Consider the following 13,683-nt stretch of genomic DNA (forward strand, 5'->3'; position numbering starts at 1 on the left):
TGCAACAAACGATCAAATGATTGGATGAGCAACGGATTTAATGGCTTCCTGCTCCCAGAAGCCATTAAATGTTGTGCAGCATTTGTCCATCCATTTCATTAACTTTTCACTGCCGCAGACCATTGCGCTTTGGGCCATAAGTTCTGTAAAGCCAGACAAGTCCTGTAACGCCAGACCTTTGTAAGGAAGTAGTCATCAGCCAGAAACAGAGTTGATGCTTCCAAGACATTCATACAACAAAGAAGAATATCCACAAAGGAGCAATAACTGGATTTGTTGAAGGTCTTTAAGCTACTGAACTTTCATCTTAGAGCAGAACATATCAAACATTTGAGAACTAACACAACACAAAACGAAAGGAATGTGAGGGGGAATGCAGCATAAACTATAAGAACAATAAAACATACAACACTATGTAGAACTTCAATTAGCATACTGAACCATGGTTTGCCAAGTTCCATAGTTACTGGCCGAGCAATGCTTTCCGGAGGGGACAGTATCAATGTTGTTTCTAAAGCATCATGCAACCATCCACCGTATTCTTGAAATCAACTCTTCAGTTTGAGATACTCGGAAGCTTTATAACATACTCCGGTAAAAGATCTTCCTAGAGTCAGCCAATTGCAATATCCAGTTGTCCTGACAATGGAAATAGATATGTTCCAAACGCATAAGTAATAGACAAGAAAAATGAAGCCTGATCACATTACTAACATAGTATAGAGAGTAAATGACACTATCTGCGAGAACTCGTACAAGTATATTTTTAGTCCTACATCAGTTATCCACTATTAGATAGATTTTATATACTTATACAGAACCAAGAAATCAAAATAATATCTTCCAACTAGACTTTTTGAATATGATTCTCAATTGGATTGTTACAATGGCAGAGAAAGAGGAAGATACCTGTAGCAAGAAAATGAGATTTGCATTATGGCCTACATTTAATTGTTATGGTTTATTATATTCGCTGTTCTCTATAATTTCTCTATAGGTACAAAAGTCATTTTTTCTTATACATTTCATAGGCATGATTTTCTCAAACTATGCCCAATATTATTTTTCTTGTAAGTGAAATTTATTTTCATTCATTATTAAATCTCAATGTATGTGCGCTCCCAGGCTCCATGAAGCATCCTAGAGATCCCAAACATGCAGGAAAGAGATGGCTACAACAAGGATTTTAGCTGTAGGTGAAGCTAATTGAACAATAATGGTAGATTTTACAAAATCTGAAACTAAGTGGATGTAGTTGAATTTTGTCATTGTTAGAGATACTTAGATTACATGTATTATGTACAGTTGTTACATACCATTATTTATATACATATTTTGGTGTTAGGTTGTGTCCTGAAGCATTCATCCAAGTTTGGTTCCACGGTATCGGAGCCATGGAAAGTCACATGTCATCAAGTTAAAGAACGGTTTTCTCAGTGCTATTGGTGCTTGGTCCGGCCACTCTCCTTAAGCTCAGGTGCTCCACCATGGGCCTCTCATCCATCATTCACAAGTCTCCACCAAGAAGCTCTTACTAATAACAGATGCGAAGGTTGTCAAGGTTCCAAGTCTGTAGGATCGGAGTGCCGTCGAGCTGCTCCAATTTACACACTTCCGGTCGTACAACTTTGGCTATTTGAAGACATGTGAAGACCAAAAGTGCAGTTCAGCACTACAGTAATTTATACTATAGTTAGCAGAGTCACAAACATCGCAGAACCGAGGGAGAGAAATGTGACAGAGAGGGGTAGGCTTCCCTTATCCTTTCGTATGAAAAGAGCTTCATAAATGGGCAAATGGATGGCCACCACCAGCCCGCAGAGAAAAATTTGAATGAATAATGCCTCAAGACCCATCATTCCCCCATCTGCCACCTGCCTTTGGAGTCCTCCCACCAAGCAGAAAAGATTAAGCATTGCGACTGCTCCTATGATCACAAACATTGAGGACGATGACCCAAATTCCATGATCTCCTGCTCGTACCTTTTAGAGGCATCGCCATCAGACACCTTTGCTGTGATTGCGAACCCCATCTTAGAAATCCGCAGCAACTTTAAGATGGCAGCAGTGAAGCCATAGAGGAATGAGGTGGTCCTCCTCAATATCCACATCCTTTGAAAGTTCCACCATCCAGCCAATGTGTCACCACATTGCAGTGATTCGACGAGCCCATACAGATGTTTCCCAATGGTGACATAGGCAAAGGGCATGAACCATGGGCTCGTGATCTAATTTTGACATCAGGATATTTGTGTTAGGATTCGTTCAAACATGCATGCTTGATGGAAGGGAAAAAGAGAGGCATATCCGTACCTTTGGGAATAAGGAGATGCCTTTGAGGAGGCAAAGGGAAGGAATCACAAGGTAATAGAGTGTAGGGAGTGAGTTTGGAGCCCACAAGCCATAAATGCTATAACACATCTGAAGTCCTAGCTTGATTTTGCCACGACCAAGTATGAAGGGGCAGTACTTGGAAAGAAAGATTTGTAAATGCCCCTCGCTCCATCTTTTGTATTGCACCAGCGATTGTGCTAGTGTTGTGGGAGCAACACCTAGAAAGGCTTTTCTTGGAGGATTGATATAGACGGACTTCCACCCCCTACATTGAATTAATAGGCCTGTGATGACATCCTCCGCAGCACAGTCATACTTCAACCCAATCTGTATAACATGAAAGATAAATATATAGACAGACAGACAGATAGATAAATAGATAGACAAAAAGAGAGACCTCCTGTCCCCATTGGGTGTTGTGCTCATAGGTGCAGGTAATAAGAGACTTTGCTCTCTCTTCCAGTATGCAAGCACTTTCTGCCATTTTCCTCTTAATGCCTCTCTTCCAGTCTTCCTTGTAGTCCTTGCTGTATTTCTGCCCACAAAGGATCTCTCTTCTGTGGAAGCAACCAGTGCCAAGATACGGAGGCCCTCCCCAACCATCAAAGCCAGGCAACACCTTAAGAAACATTAAAAATGATTTTGTTATGGGCTCGTATGATTTGATAACAAAATCCATACAATTACTTAATTGGTCTTATACTCCATACTGGATATAGCTATGATCACAACTAGTACAAGACTAGAGAAACATAACTGAAACCTCTGATTGTGGTGTACCTCTGCTAGTACTAACCTCGTTGGTCACATCGAGGGAATTGCCATAGAGATCATTCTTGGTGATATTATGAAAGTTCTGGGAATATTGTACAAAGGCAATGTCATGACCCCTCTCTTCGTCCAGGAATAAGCACAATGCATGTCTGATGGACTCCGAGTTGTTCAAGTACATGTCGCAGTCCATGTTAAGGATGATCGGGCTGTTGCTTATATCTGATGACACCCTTATCTGTACATCAAGTTGCATAATTTACAGAGATTTTTTTCCATAAGTTTAATTTCGAAATCATGATAAGGTTGCGCTATTCAAAACAGCTTTTCATAAACATAAGGTCAAAATAGTAGCAATTGTAATGGTACCAAATGGTTACAGCCTGCTCTGATAGCTAAACCTTAAGATTTCAAGCTTGATAAGTTAGGTCAGCTGTTCGAGTCTCAAACTAGGTGCAATATTCAAGACCCATTTACAGCCAATTCTAGATTGATTGTGTTATTTCTTCTCAAAAATAATTGCTTGTGTTATTAAATCTACTACTGAAGTCAGTTGTCTAGAAAAGGTGCAATTCCATATTGTGGACTGGTTAAAGAGAGGATATTAATCGAACATCTGATTCTGCTACCTACTTTCATTTAACTCTGCATCTGTATACCAAGCCTAGGACTGCTTACAGGGCTCAACTAACCACAACTGGTTTGAAAGCTCATGCAAATGAGGAAAAAAAAGAAAAGAAAGAAAAAAGAAAGCAAGCCTATCTCCCAAAAATTGCTAGAAAAATCTAACATAGTTATATTACCAATGCATTTATAGCCCCTGCTTTAAAGTTATGATGATACTGAGGTCTCTTCTCTCGTGCCATGTACACCAAAGTTGGTAATGCATTTCCATCGCTGTCTATTGAACATTGATCTCTCCCATCAATTAAGATCTGAAAAAAGCAACAAAGAAAAACAATATAATTAGCTCTAGTGAGACAGCTCTAGTCGCCCCACATTTGAAGGATGGGCGCAACCTCTTAACTATAGCTTATTTCAGTTCGTCCATAACTTATGCTACATAGATCCAGAGCATATATGATTTTACCAATTACATTTCCTAATCTAGCAATACATTAGATTCTTTACTACAGAATTGAACCAAAATGCTCTTTCTACAGTCCAGCAAAGAGTTCAAACAGCTAGTTTAATTTTCATATAAAAACTTTAGAACTTGAAGTCATGTCCCAATTATCCAATTCTAGGATAATTCAAAATTCTACATAGTAATGGTTTTCTCTCGATAAGATCTTGTTCTAATTGTTTTTCCAGTGCCAAGTGTAGCAATACCTGAATGATGGGTGGATGATTCCGTGAAGTCATCTCTGAACTCCATTCAGAAAATCCTTTATTTGCTCTGAGTTCTTCAGGGACCTTGCCTAGCATTACCACCGAATCAATGCCACCTGCCATCTCTTCATAGAGATTCTGCGGAATGGGAATATATGATGATAAATAAAATAGAAATAAGTTGTTACTTTATTTTATATTAAGCGCTTCTTTCAATGTACAAAGTTTTTTTATTAAACAACGAATCAGAAATAAAGGTTGGCCATGGGTCGGCTAACAGGTCATTATTTATAATACTTGAGCCATATCACTTGTTCATACTATTACCTTCATGGAAGACCATTCGGTGGGGGTGCATGTATCGCGGGGGTCGCATAATTTGGAAAAATAGGCGGCTGGCGACCGTGGCTCCACATTATATTTCTTGCAAAATGGAAGCCAGTGCTTTGCAAAGCGAGATGCTTCCCAAAGGGCATAGAAGGTCAGAACAGACCCAGCATCATCAGAGAGATAGATACTTAGCTTCTCAGGAGGGTAATTGTATGCCATGGCTGAGAGAACAGTGGAGATGACCAGGATGGGTGGCTCTGCAATAGTGTCCGCAGTGCAAACAAATATGTCCACATTTGGCAACTCAGCTTCATCTCTATTTCAAATGATAAAAGTAAGAAAAATATGCATCAATACAACCTGTCATGCATATCAATGCATAATTTATATCGATCATGATTTCTTTTTGGAATGCATGGATGATGTAGTGTGGAGAAATGATCTAATGCAGAATATTTTTTTCTATAAAAATAAGAATGTGATAAAACCCGGCCAAAATCAAGTAAGGGCTACATCCAAATATAGATCCTTAGTTTCAATGCCATATAATTTTACTAGCTAAGTTAGCTAGCTCCATTATGAAGGGCATGAAATTTCATTCTCGTTATAGGATCTTATTTTGTACTTCTCTATGAGATTTTTTCCCTTTCTTGAATGGAGGGATAAAATATTTTTGATCCTATTCAAGTAGGGTTTTGGGATGAAACATTTTTGCGAAGGACCTTTCCTTTTTACACCATCCTATAGTGCATTTTTAAATTTTCGAGCATCAAATATAGTGCTCCAACATTTGTGAGGAGTGTTATACTTATAGGTTCAAACATAGCTAAGAAATATAGAAATAATATCAGATTTGAGTTTCAAACATTTCTTATTTGAAATGTTTTGGTAAGATAGAATTTAACCTAGTTGGCCTGCTCTCCTTATTTGACATGAAAGGTATAGAATTCAATCTTGGAACTTAGGTAGTGGCATTCCATCTCATCAATCATGGAACTTAGGTAGTGGTATTCCATCTCATTAATCTTGGAACTACGGGTAAAATTTAAAAATAATTAAGTTGGTAAAATCATTAATTTTTGTCGCCAATGCTCTGCATTAGTATTGTGCTTTCATCATTTTATCTGCCAGACTTTCTTTAATCCTACTTTTAAAAGAATAAAAAGGTTTTGGTTATGCAAGATAGACTCCAAAGTATAAACAAAGGTAAAACCACAAGGATAGGTTAAGTCTTATCAATTCTTGTCCTCACCTTTACTTTGATCGGAGAGAGAATTTTTTGGTTAGAAAATTTATATTATAAACAAAGGTAAAATAAAATAAAGACAAATTTAAGTTGGTATAATGGTAGTTGTTTGTTGGTTAGTCCATAATCCAATCTGAGCAGACCTTAAATTTTATTTTGATCTGAATACGTAATAACAACACAGTACCTAACTCACTGGACTTCCACATGATACTTGTTCCTACCCTTTAAAATAATAATTAATAATAATAACTTTAGTAGGATGTCTTATTCTTGCCCTCTTTTTCTTCCTCCTCTGCAGATAAAAAAAATATTATGATCCTTCACAGAAACTATATTTCATCAAATCAGGTCTTATGCAACTTTGGAAACTGAAGCAGTATCCCCTTAGAAAACCAATCCATGGCCTTTGAATGCTCCATTTTTTTTTGCTTATCAAAAAAAGAAAAAGAAAAAAAGGGAGTGACAGCTTAAATGTTTGTAAACGATTCTCTCCAACATAAACTCTTTACCAGCAAAGATTACTTCAGTGAGAACGCTATATTATATGTGGGTAAAAGACTAATTAACTGTAGATCGTGCATGATATGTGGGCATGTCGTTCTTTCCTTTTTCTTAAAAAAAAAGATGAAAGAGAATTTTACCGCTGAGAGAGCTTCTCGGTATGAGTGAAACGATAGATGGGGTTCCAGCGCACCGACTGAGTGATTATCCAGTAGAAGCCGAACCAAAGCTCGGCTGCAAATATCCCCATCCATGCCCATCTCCCTTCTTCTCCCCATCCCGGGGCATAAGTCGCTCTATAGAACCAAATCGAACAAATGCCCGCGAACATCGAGCATGCAAACAACTTGTAAGCAAACCAACCTTTGGCTTGCTTTGTTTCAAAGAGAGCTTCATAACTCTCTCCCATCTCTCTCTCTCTTTGTGTGTCTCTCGCTCTCTCTCTCTCTCTCTCTTTCTCTCTCTCTCTCTCTCTCGTTTGTAGCCACGAGATAAGTTGGTTATATATATAGCGTGGTGAGAGACAATTTAATATGGCCTCAGGTCAGATTAATAAACACTTTTTCAACATGGAGTAAATAATTTCCTTCACGAGGCTGTGGATAAAAAACCTCTAGTAAGGCCAAAGCTGTTAGCCCGCCACGTATCCCTTCGTGTGGAAAAGTAAAAATAAATGAAAATCAAGAAAAAGACAAACTAAATTATATCTAAGCCGGCGGTGTTACAATGAAATTGATAAATGTTTGTTGTTTTGTCGGTATATATTTATCCATGCTAGTTTGACTTCAGGTTCCTTAGGAAGATCGTCAGGGATGAGCTCAATCAATGGCCCCTGGCATCATCCTTGACAGGACGTAAAGGATAATACCAACTGGCAGCGCTTATGGACGGCAAAGATTTCAAGTTTGACTATATTTTCGATCTCGATGAGATTGGATGGGAAGAGAGGAAAGTTGACAACGTGGCTGATCAGTAGAGTTCGCAAAATCGTTGGAGGTAGGCTGCTGCATCTTCGGATACAAATGTGTCGGATCAAATCGTATCAAAAAGGTTGTCGATCCCATCTTGATTGGATTCTATTATTGGGTTAAGTCCCAATCAAATAAAATATAAGATTGAATTGAATTAAATCCATAGCTAAAATTTTGGACCCAACGAGCCATTCAAGTCAGATTGGGTCTATGTATAATCCGGCTTCTATCCAAAAAATTTGGATCCAAACACTACCAGAAAACACGCGTATAGTGACGGAAATTCCCGTCACTATACCATGTTTTCGGTCACTAATACGAAATTTGTAACCGGAGCTTCCGTCACTGAATTGGTTACAAAAACACGCGTCACTAAATTCTCAGTGACGGCGGCGATTCCCGTCACTAAACTCCGTGACAGAATCACCGTCACTAAACCATTACAAATCCAAAAATTAAATATTTAAGAAATTATGTATTTCCCGTCACTAACCAGTCATTGAGTTAGTGACAAAGATAACTTGGTCACTGATTTTGTCACAGAATTCGGTCACAAATTTGGTCACTGATCTGTCACAACCTTCAGTGACAAATTTAGTCGTCACAGACATGGTCACAAATTTTGTCACTAAATTTGTTATTAATTCCGTCATTGATCTAGTGACAAGGTTATCGTCACTAATTTGTCACAACTCACTGAGCATAATCAATTTTTAGTAATCAAAATTCTGTCACTAAATTTATGGCTGCTCGTCACAATACTTGGTAAACAATTCAGTAAGCAAATTTAATCACTGATCACATTCCAATAATCTAGTACATTTGATACATTGATTGGCTCATAATACTAAAATAATAATATCATTAATAGCAAAGGCATTCAACATTACACAAGTTTTTTAACATGTCATTCAAAATAGGCATCAACATGTCCTAAATCCATCAAAATTAAAATACAAAAAGTATGTCATAACAGAGATTTCATTCCTCCTAGGAATGCAAAGACCTATCATCTAAGGCAAAAGAAATTATAATGAAGCATGATCAGCAGAACCAGAATCACCATTACCCCCCGTTCTGCCGCCATGGTCCAAAGCCAATCTCTTCTCTCATCTTTTGAAGAACCTTCTCTTGCCATTTTTTCTTTTAGTGCTCAAAAATACCTAGAAGGTCTTCACGCGAGTACAGCTCTGGAGCTTGACTTGTAGAGGTAGAAGAGGATGATGATTGCCCAATAATTCCAGTGAGATCCTCCAGGGGACTAAAGCCATAGCTGAGGCGCCGGACATAAAATGGTGTCGTTCGTCAAAAGACCTAGCTCTCTTGAGGGCATCCTTGCTCAGGACAAAACCCTTGGCCAGCATGCTGCTCACCACATCCTCTGCCTTCCTCACTGCAGACTCAGTTGACGAGAGCTTCCCTTCCTTCTGCAGCACCAGAAAAAAAAAGATGGGAAGACAAAAACAGTGAAACCTTTTGAATTAATATAAGTAGGTTGAAATTACAAAACTGGAACTGGAAAAACAAAACAAAACAAAAGAACCAACAGTTACAAGCCTGATAATCTCACTAAATGGTTCCCAATCCCTAAGACAGTAATATATAAAAGGTCGTTATCTCTGACATGTTCCTTCTTGTTGAAACATAACATGCGAGCAAGACCTATAATCCCAAAAATGAAAGACACAGGAAAAATTTTGGTCCTCCAGTTCAGAACTTTTGTTTTTGAAAATTATCACCACAACCTGCTGGTACAATTATAAAATAACACTCGAACGATGAAACGCTAATGAACGTGGCCCACACAGCTTTGTTTTTTCATTCATTCTTTTTTCAAGGAGATAACCACCACGTATACAAAATTTAAAGCAAAAAGTCACAATATGGCTTTCATGTCATGCAGAAACCTGAGAGTCAGATGATGAAGAAATCTATTAAATATTCACAATTTTCTCTTATATTTCCCTCCCACCTGAAATCCAGGCCTCATAACAAGAACAGATCTTCCATATTTGTCAGAGTAATCAGCCCGGTAAATCTTTCCAGTAGCAGCTTCATGGGCAACATCTTCCTAGTAGTCAACAAGAAATTACATCAGGAAACAGAAAGCTACAAACAAACTTGTAATCATGTAGGCTTTACCAAAATATCAAGAATGAGTGGACTCTAAAAATTCTATGCAGTTGATAAATAGCAACTTATCTGCACTTTCTTTCAAAATAAGGGCTTTGGAGATATAAAAATTTGATGCAGAAATAATTTGATTGGTCAGTGACCAACTTGTGTTAAACTACAGTTCTTCAAGAACATAAAGAACTACCCATACCCAGCGAATGGCTTCTGGCTTGTATTTCAATCTCCATTTCACAGTCTCTTTCAGCATTTTACTTGCCTTTTCTGCATTCCAGTTTCTTGACCGGAGGTACCTTGATATTGAAGCATCTGAACAGAAGTCTGGCAGTGCTTCCGACAATGGACCAATCATCCTTCGAACTTCATTTATCTGCTTGGAAAAGGCATCAACATTATCTATATATGATAAGCATGATACAACAGGAACCCCATAACAATGTTGTGAGACATAATATTCCATAAAGATCTTAACATGCTTTCTCAGAAAAAGGAAGGAGCTTAAGATGCTCTTCAAGTGAAAACTATAAGATGCTTTTCAAGTGAACACTATAAGATGCTTCAAGTGATAACCAAAATTCGGAATGAAGATGTCATGCATAAAACTTAAGAGGCATAAATAGAAGCATTTAGTTGGTTAAAATGAGTATGTTTACCTTTGCTTGCTGTTCTTCAGGAGACAAGGCTTTCTCAACAGCACTCGATCTTGATTTTCTCAAAGGCATTGTTATATAATTTAGCAAACTTCTGGAAGATCTAAAAATTAAATTAAAATGAGTACATCTGTATACCAGTAAGAAGATCAATAACAAAGATTTTTTAAAGTAGAATATTATCTCTCTTTATAGTAGTCATCTGATCATGTCATAACTGTTTGTTGTCCTAATTAATCCACAAGTCTATGCTGTTCTAACTTGTAATTTCAACATTGGATGCTTCTTTTTTCCTCCTTTTCTTTTAGCTGTGGTTCAGACTTTATTTGGATTAGTGGCAAACACTCTTGCAACCTGCTTGGATATTGAAGAATTAAAATAAAATTCTGCAAGAGGAAAGAATTAATAATAATTCAAAGTCAGACCAACTTACCAAATTAAATGCTACTTAGTGCTTATGCCACAGGACATAAATATAAGTAAATATGGACTGCAATACATGTTTATTGTGCCCGAGAAAAAAAAAAGCTTCTTGCTTTGTGTAATTTTTTTTGTTCTTGTCAGTACTTCTTTAAATGCAGTGCTTATTTGTAGAATTTAAGATATTCCCAAAGTTGGGAGAAATTTAAGAAATTGGGACTTCCTTATTGTTATTTTATTTTATTTTTTGCGACTTTTTTCTTTTAACAAGGTAAAAATCAATGAGTGATTTTTGAGAAACACTTACAATTGATGGTGAATCCGAACTGCGGTCTTGAAGGCAAGAAGTTGTTGGTCATGTTGAACCAAGAACCTTAATTTAGGTGCTATGATGGTGGTGATAAAAGAAATTTCCTGGTAGTTGTGTTATAGATTTTTTAAATGCTGTTATTTAGAGTGGTTGAGTTGAAGAAAGAATGCATATGATTGAAGTCACGTGACTATTGTTCAATGTAATATGTTCTTGATATCATTAGCAAATCTTGAATAGTTTTTTGGTTAATGGAGGAGGGCTTATGGGCAAGATTAATGAGGCAAAATGTTGATGTTGGTTTATTGAGATCCAAGATGATTCGTGTTAAGGCCCTAGAAATTAATCTGGCATGGTTTATTTTCTCTGGAAGGGCACAATGAAATATGAAGCATATAATAAAAATGGATCATACATCCAGAATCAACAGCATGACTCTATGAAAACTGACATTGGGACTAAACAAATGCAAAACCATACCTGTACCAATGACACAAAAAGAAGAAAATAATCTCTTAGTTTGATCACTCAATCCACTACATGTTAGTTTGATAACAAATGCAAAACCATACCCGTATCATGTTAAAGAACCGTATAATCCGCTACACTATTTTGCATTGTGCTAGACCAAGTTTGAATCTTGTCACCCAATTGACCGGGATTGAACAGACAAGACTCAACCAGATTAATTCTTAAAGGCATTAACACTTTCACTTCCAGACGCAGGTATGAACTGCCCGTCTGCCCCCCAATCCCCATCAACTTTTGACCTCCGGCCAGATGCAAACAACCCTCTCGAATAAAAAGGAACAAAGCCCAGAAAACACTTCAAGAAGATGAAAGAAAACCACCATCAAACTGGATATTAAACCAGGCTCTTTACTTGTTCAATCAAAACCACAATTATTGTTCTCCCTGATGATTTAGAACGCAAACCGATCGAGCTATGAATCTATGATGGAGAATTAATAACAAGGGACATAATTTTAAAAGAAAAAAAAAACAAAACCGATCAATTTCTCAATATAAACCAAAAAAGAAAAAAAAAACCGTTTTCTTTTCAAGGAAGTCCCGCAAGAACATGGACACAGCAGAAAAAACTGAGGGAAAGAAAAGGGAGAGATCTTGGATTCTTGATGAACAAGGAAAAGTTATCAAAAAGCCTGCCTATGGTAAGAAAAATCGTTGACTTTCCAAGCGAAGGCGGCTTAGTTGCTGTTGGCTGCGCCACATCAAAAAACCCCAACTTTCAAGAGCTCCATACCAGAAATCCACACAGAGAACATCAAGAACCAGATCTCAGATATCAAAAACCAAGAACAGAACCAAAACCTAAATGATCAAGAATGCCCTTCCTAACCAAAATCAAAAGGACCCACCAGAAAACACTTCGATCATCCACAAACGAGGAGAAAAAGAACAAAAAGGGAAAACGGAAAAAAACACAAGAGCTAATACATGGAAGATGGATCTTTCTTACCTCAGTAGAGCAGAGGATCTGACCTCGCGTAGATGGATCTTTCTTGCCCCGTCGAGCCGCCGCAGTCGCCGTCGATGGGGAGGCGGAAGTAGTCGGCAAGGGGAAGGAGAGAGCGGAGGCGGAGGTCTGGAGGAGGGGGCTCGGGAGGTGAAGAATCTGGAGGAGAGGAGAGGAGAGAGGAGAGGGGAGAGAGACGCTGAGGGAATAGACACTTGAGGGGCGGCTGCAGGGGCTAGGGTTTTGGTGTTGGCGCTGGGCGGGTCGGGGAATTAGAAATTAAGCGCGGGTCGGGGGGGGGGGTCGGGGAATTAGAAATTAAGCGCGGCACACTTAGTTCATTTTAGATTTCCTCCTTTTATCTTTTTTTTTTAATTTATAATTACTTAAAAATATTATTTTTAATATTTTTGGAATTAGAAATTAAATTTGGTGACGAAAATTTCTGTCAATAATCCGTCACTATCAAAAATAACCTTTTAAAAATTTATAAACATTTGGGTTACGATTTTTGTGACGGGTGAATTTGTCACTGTCTCGTTGCAATTTCGGTTACCAGTTTTGTGACAGATATCTCGTCACTACGGTGGTCACTAAGTTTTGGCGCCCACCCTACCCGCGTATTTTGTGACCGGTCAGTCACTAATCTGTCACTAAGTTCACGCCACGGTGACCAAATTTCTGTCTGTCACTAATCCGTCACAAATAGTGACTGATAGTGGGCCGTCACTAATTTTTCGTCACTATACGCGTGTTTTCTGGTAGTGAAATTGAATCTAGATCGAGATGGGTTGAGCCTAGATCAGGATTGGATTGGATCTCTGTAGTTGTTAGTCTCTGTAATTGGTTTCCTTTTTAATGAGTGAAAACTAAACAAGGCAGGTTATACAACACTATACAAGTGAAAGTACCTAAGGATCAAGAATTGATGCTATTACAAACTAATCTAATAATGATAGGCTTAACCTTGTTAGCTACAAGCAAAATTTTCTGTTCATGTATATAATACTTTTTTTTAAAGTATAAACGAATTGCATCTATGCCCTGTTGGGAACCCGCCCATGCCGCTGATATTTCAAAAAATTTTCAGATGGCAGCGGAATCGGCATGCACGGGTTCGACGTTCATCGCATGAACGTTGTTTCGAGACCTTTCGTAATTAGGTAAGAATTAAAACTTTTAAAACTATTAGGAAGATCAAATCT

At 37.9% G+C, this 13,683-nt stretch overlaps 2 protein-coding genes across 12 annotated transcripts; both read right to left on the minus strand.

Annotated features, from left to right (window-relative positions):
• Nucleotides 1-249: 249 nt before the first annotated feature.
• On the minus strand, nt 250-7,093 carry LOC103718445 (cellulose synthase-like protein E6). 4 transcript variants are annotated; one of them, XR_015971234.2, is made up of 9 exons: nt 6,658-6,987; nt 4,765-5,083; nt 4,438-4,575; nt 3,909-4,040; nt 3,131-3,343; nt 2,732-2,953; nt 2,314-2,661; nt 1,317-2,228; nt 250-639 (listed from the first exon to the last, which is right to left on the minus strand). XR_015971234.2 is itself a non-coding variant. In XM_039118220.3 (8 exons), exons 1-8 carry the CDS (start codon nt 6,924-6,926, stop codon nt 1,683-1,685), a joined length of 2,187 nt encoding a protein of 728 aa, XP_038974148.2. In that variant the 5' UTR covers nt 6,927-7,093; the 3' UTR covers nt 1,253-1,682. The 4 variants fall into 4 exon arrangements, 2 of the variants coding, with proteins under 2 accessions (XP_038974148.2, XP_088563182.1); XR_015971233.2 differs by lacking the exon at nt 3,131-3,343 and having other exon boundaries at nt 6,658-7,036; XM_039118220.3 differs by lacking the exon at nt 250-639 and having other exon boundaries at nt 1,253-2,228; nt 6,658-7,093.
• Nucleotides 7,094-8,322: 1,229 nt separating this feature from the next.
• On the minus strand, nt 8,323-12,809 carry LOC120105612 (uncharacterized). 8 transcript variants are annotated; one of them, XM_088707057.2, is made up of 5 exons: nt 12,482-12,809; nt 10,275-10,625; nt 9,815-9,991; nt 9,461-9,559; nt 8,323-8,915 (listed from the first exon to the last, which is right to left on the minus strand). In XM_088707057.2, the coding sequence occupies exons 2-5, from the start codon at nt 10,341-10,343 to the stop codon at nt 8,652-8,654; spliced, it is 609 nt and encodes a 202-aa protein (XP_088563183.1). In that variant the 5' UTR covers nt 10,344-10,625; nt 12,482-12,809; the 3' UTR covers nt 8,323-8,651. The 8 variants fall into 8 exon arrangements, with proteins under 8 accessions (XP_088563183.1, XP_088563184.1, XP_038974155.1 ...); XM_088707058.2 differs by having other exon boundaries at nt 10,275-10,657; nt 12,482-12,770; XM_039118227.3 differs by having other exon boundaries at nt 10,275-10,374; nt 12,482-12,765.
• Nucleotides 12,810-13,683: the final 874 nt, after the last annotated feature.

This window comes from Phoenix dactylifera, chromosome 11 (genome assembly GCF_051530095.1).
Source record: "Phoenix dactylifera cultivar Ajwa chromosome 11, Ajwa_hap1_PhDact_Kaust_v1.1, whole genome shotgun sequence".
NCBI lineage: Eukaryota > Viridiplantae > Streptophyta > Magnoliopsida > Arecales > Arecaceae > Phoenix > Phoenix dactylifera.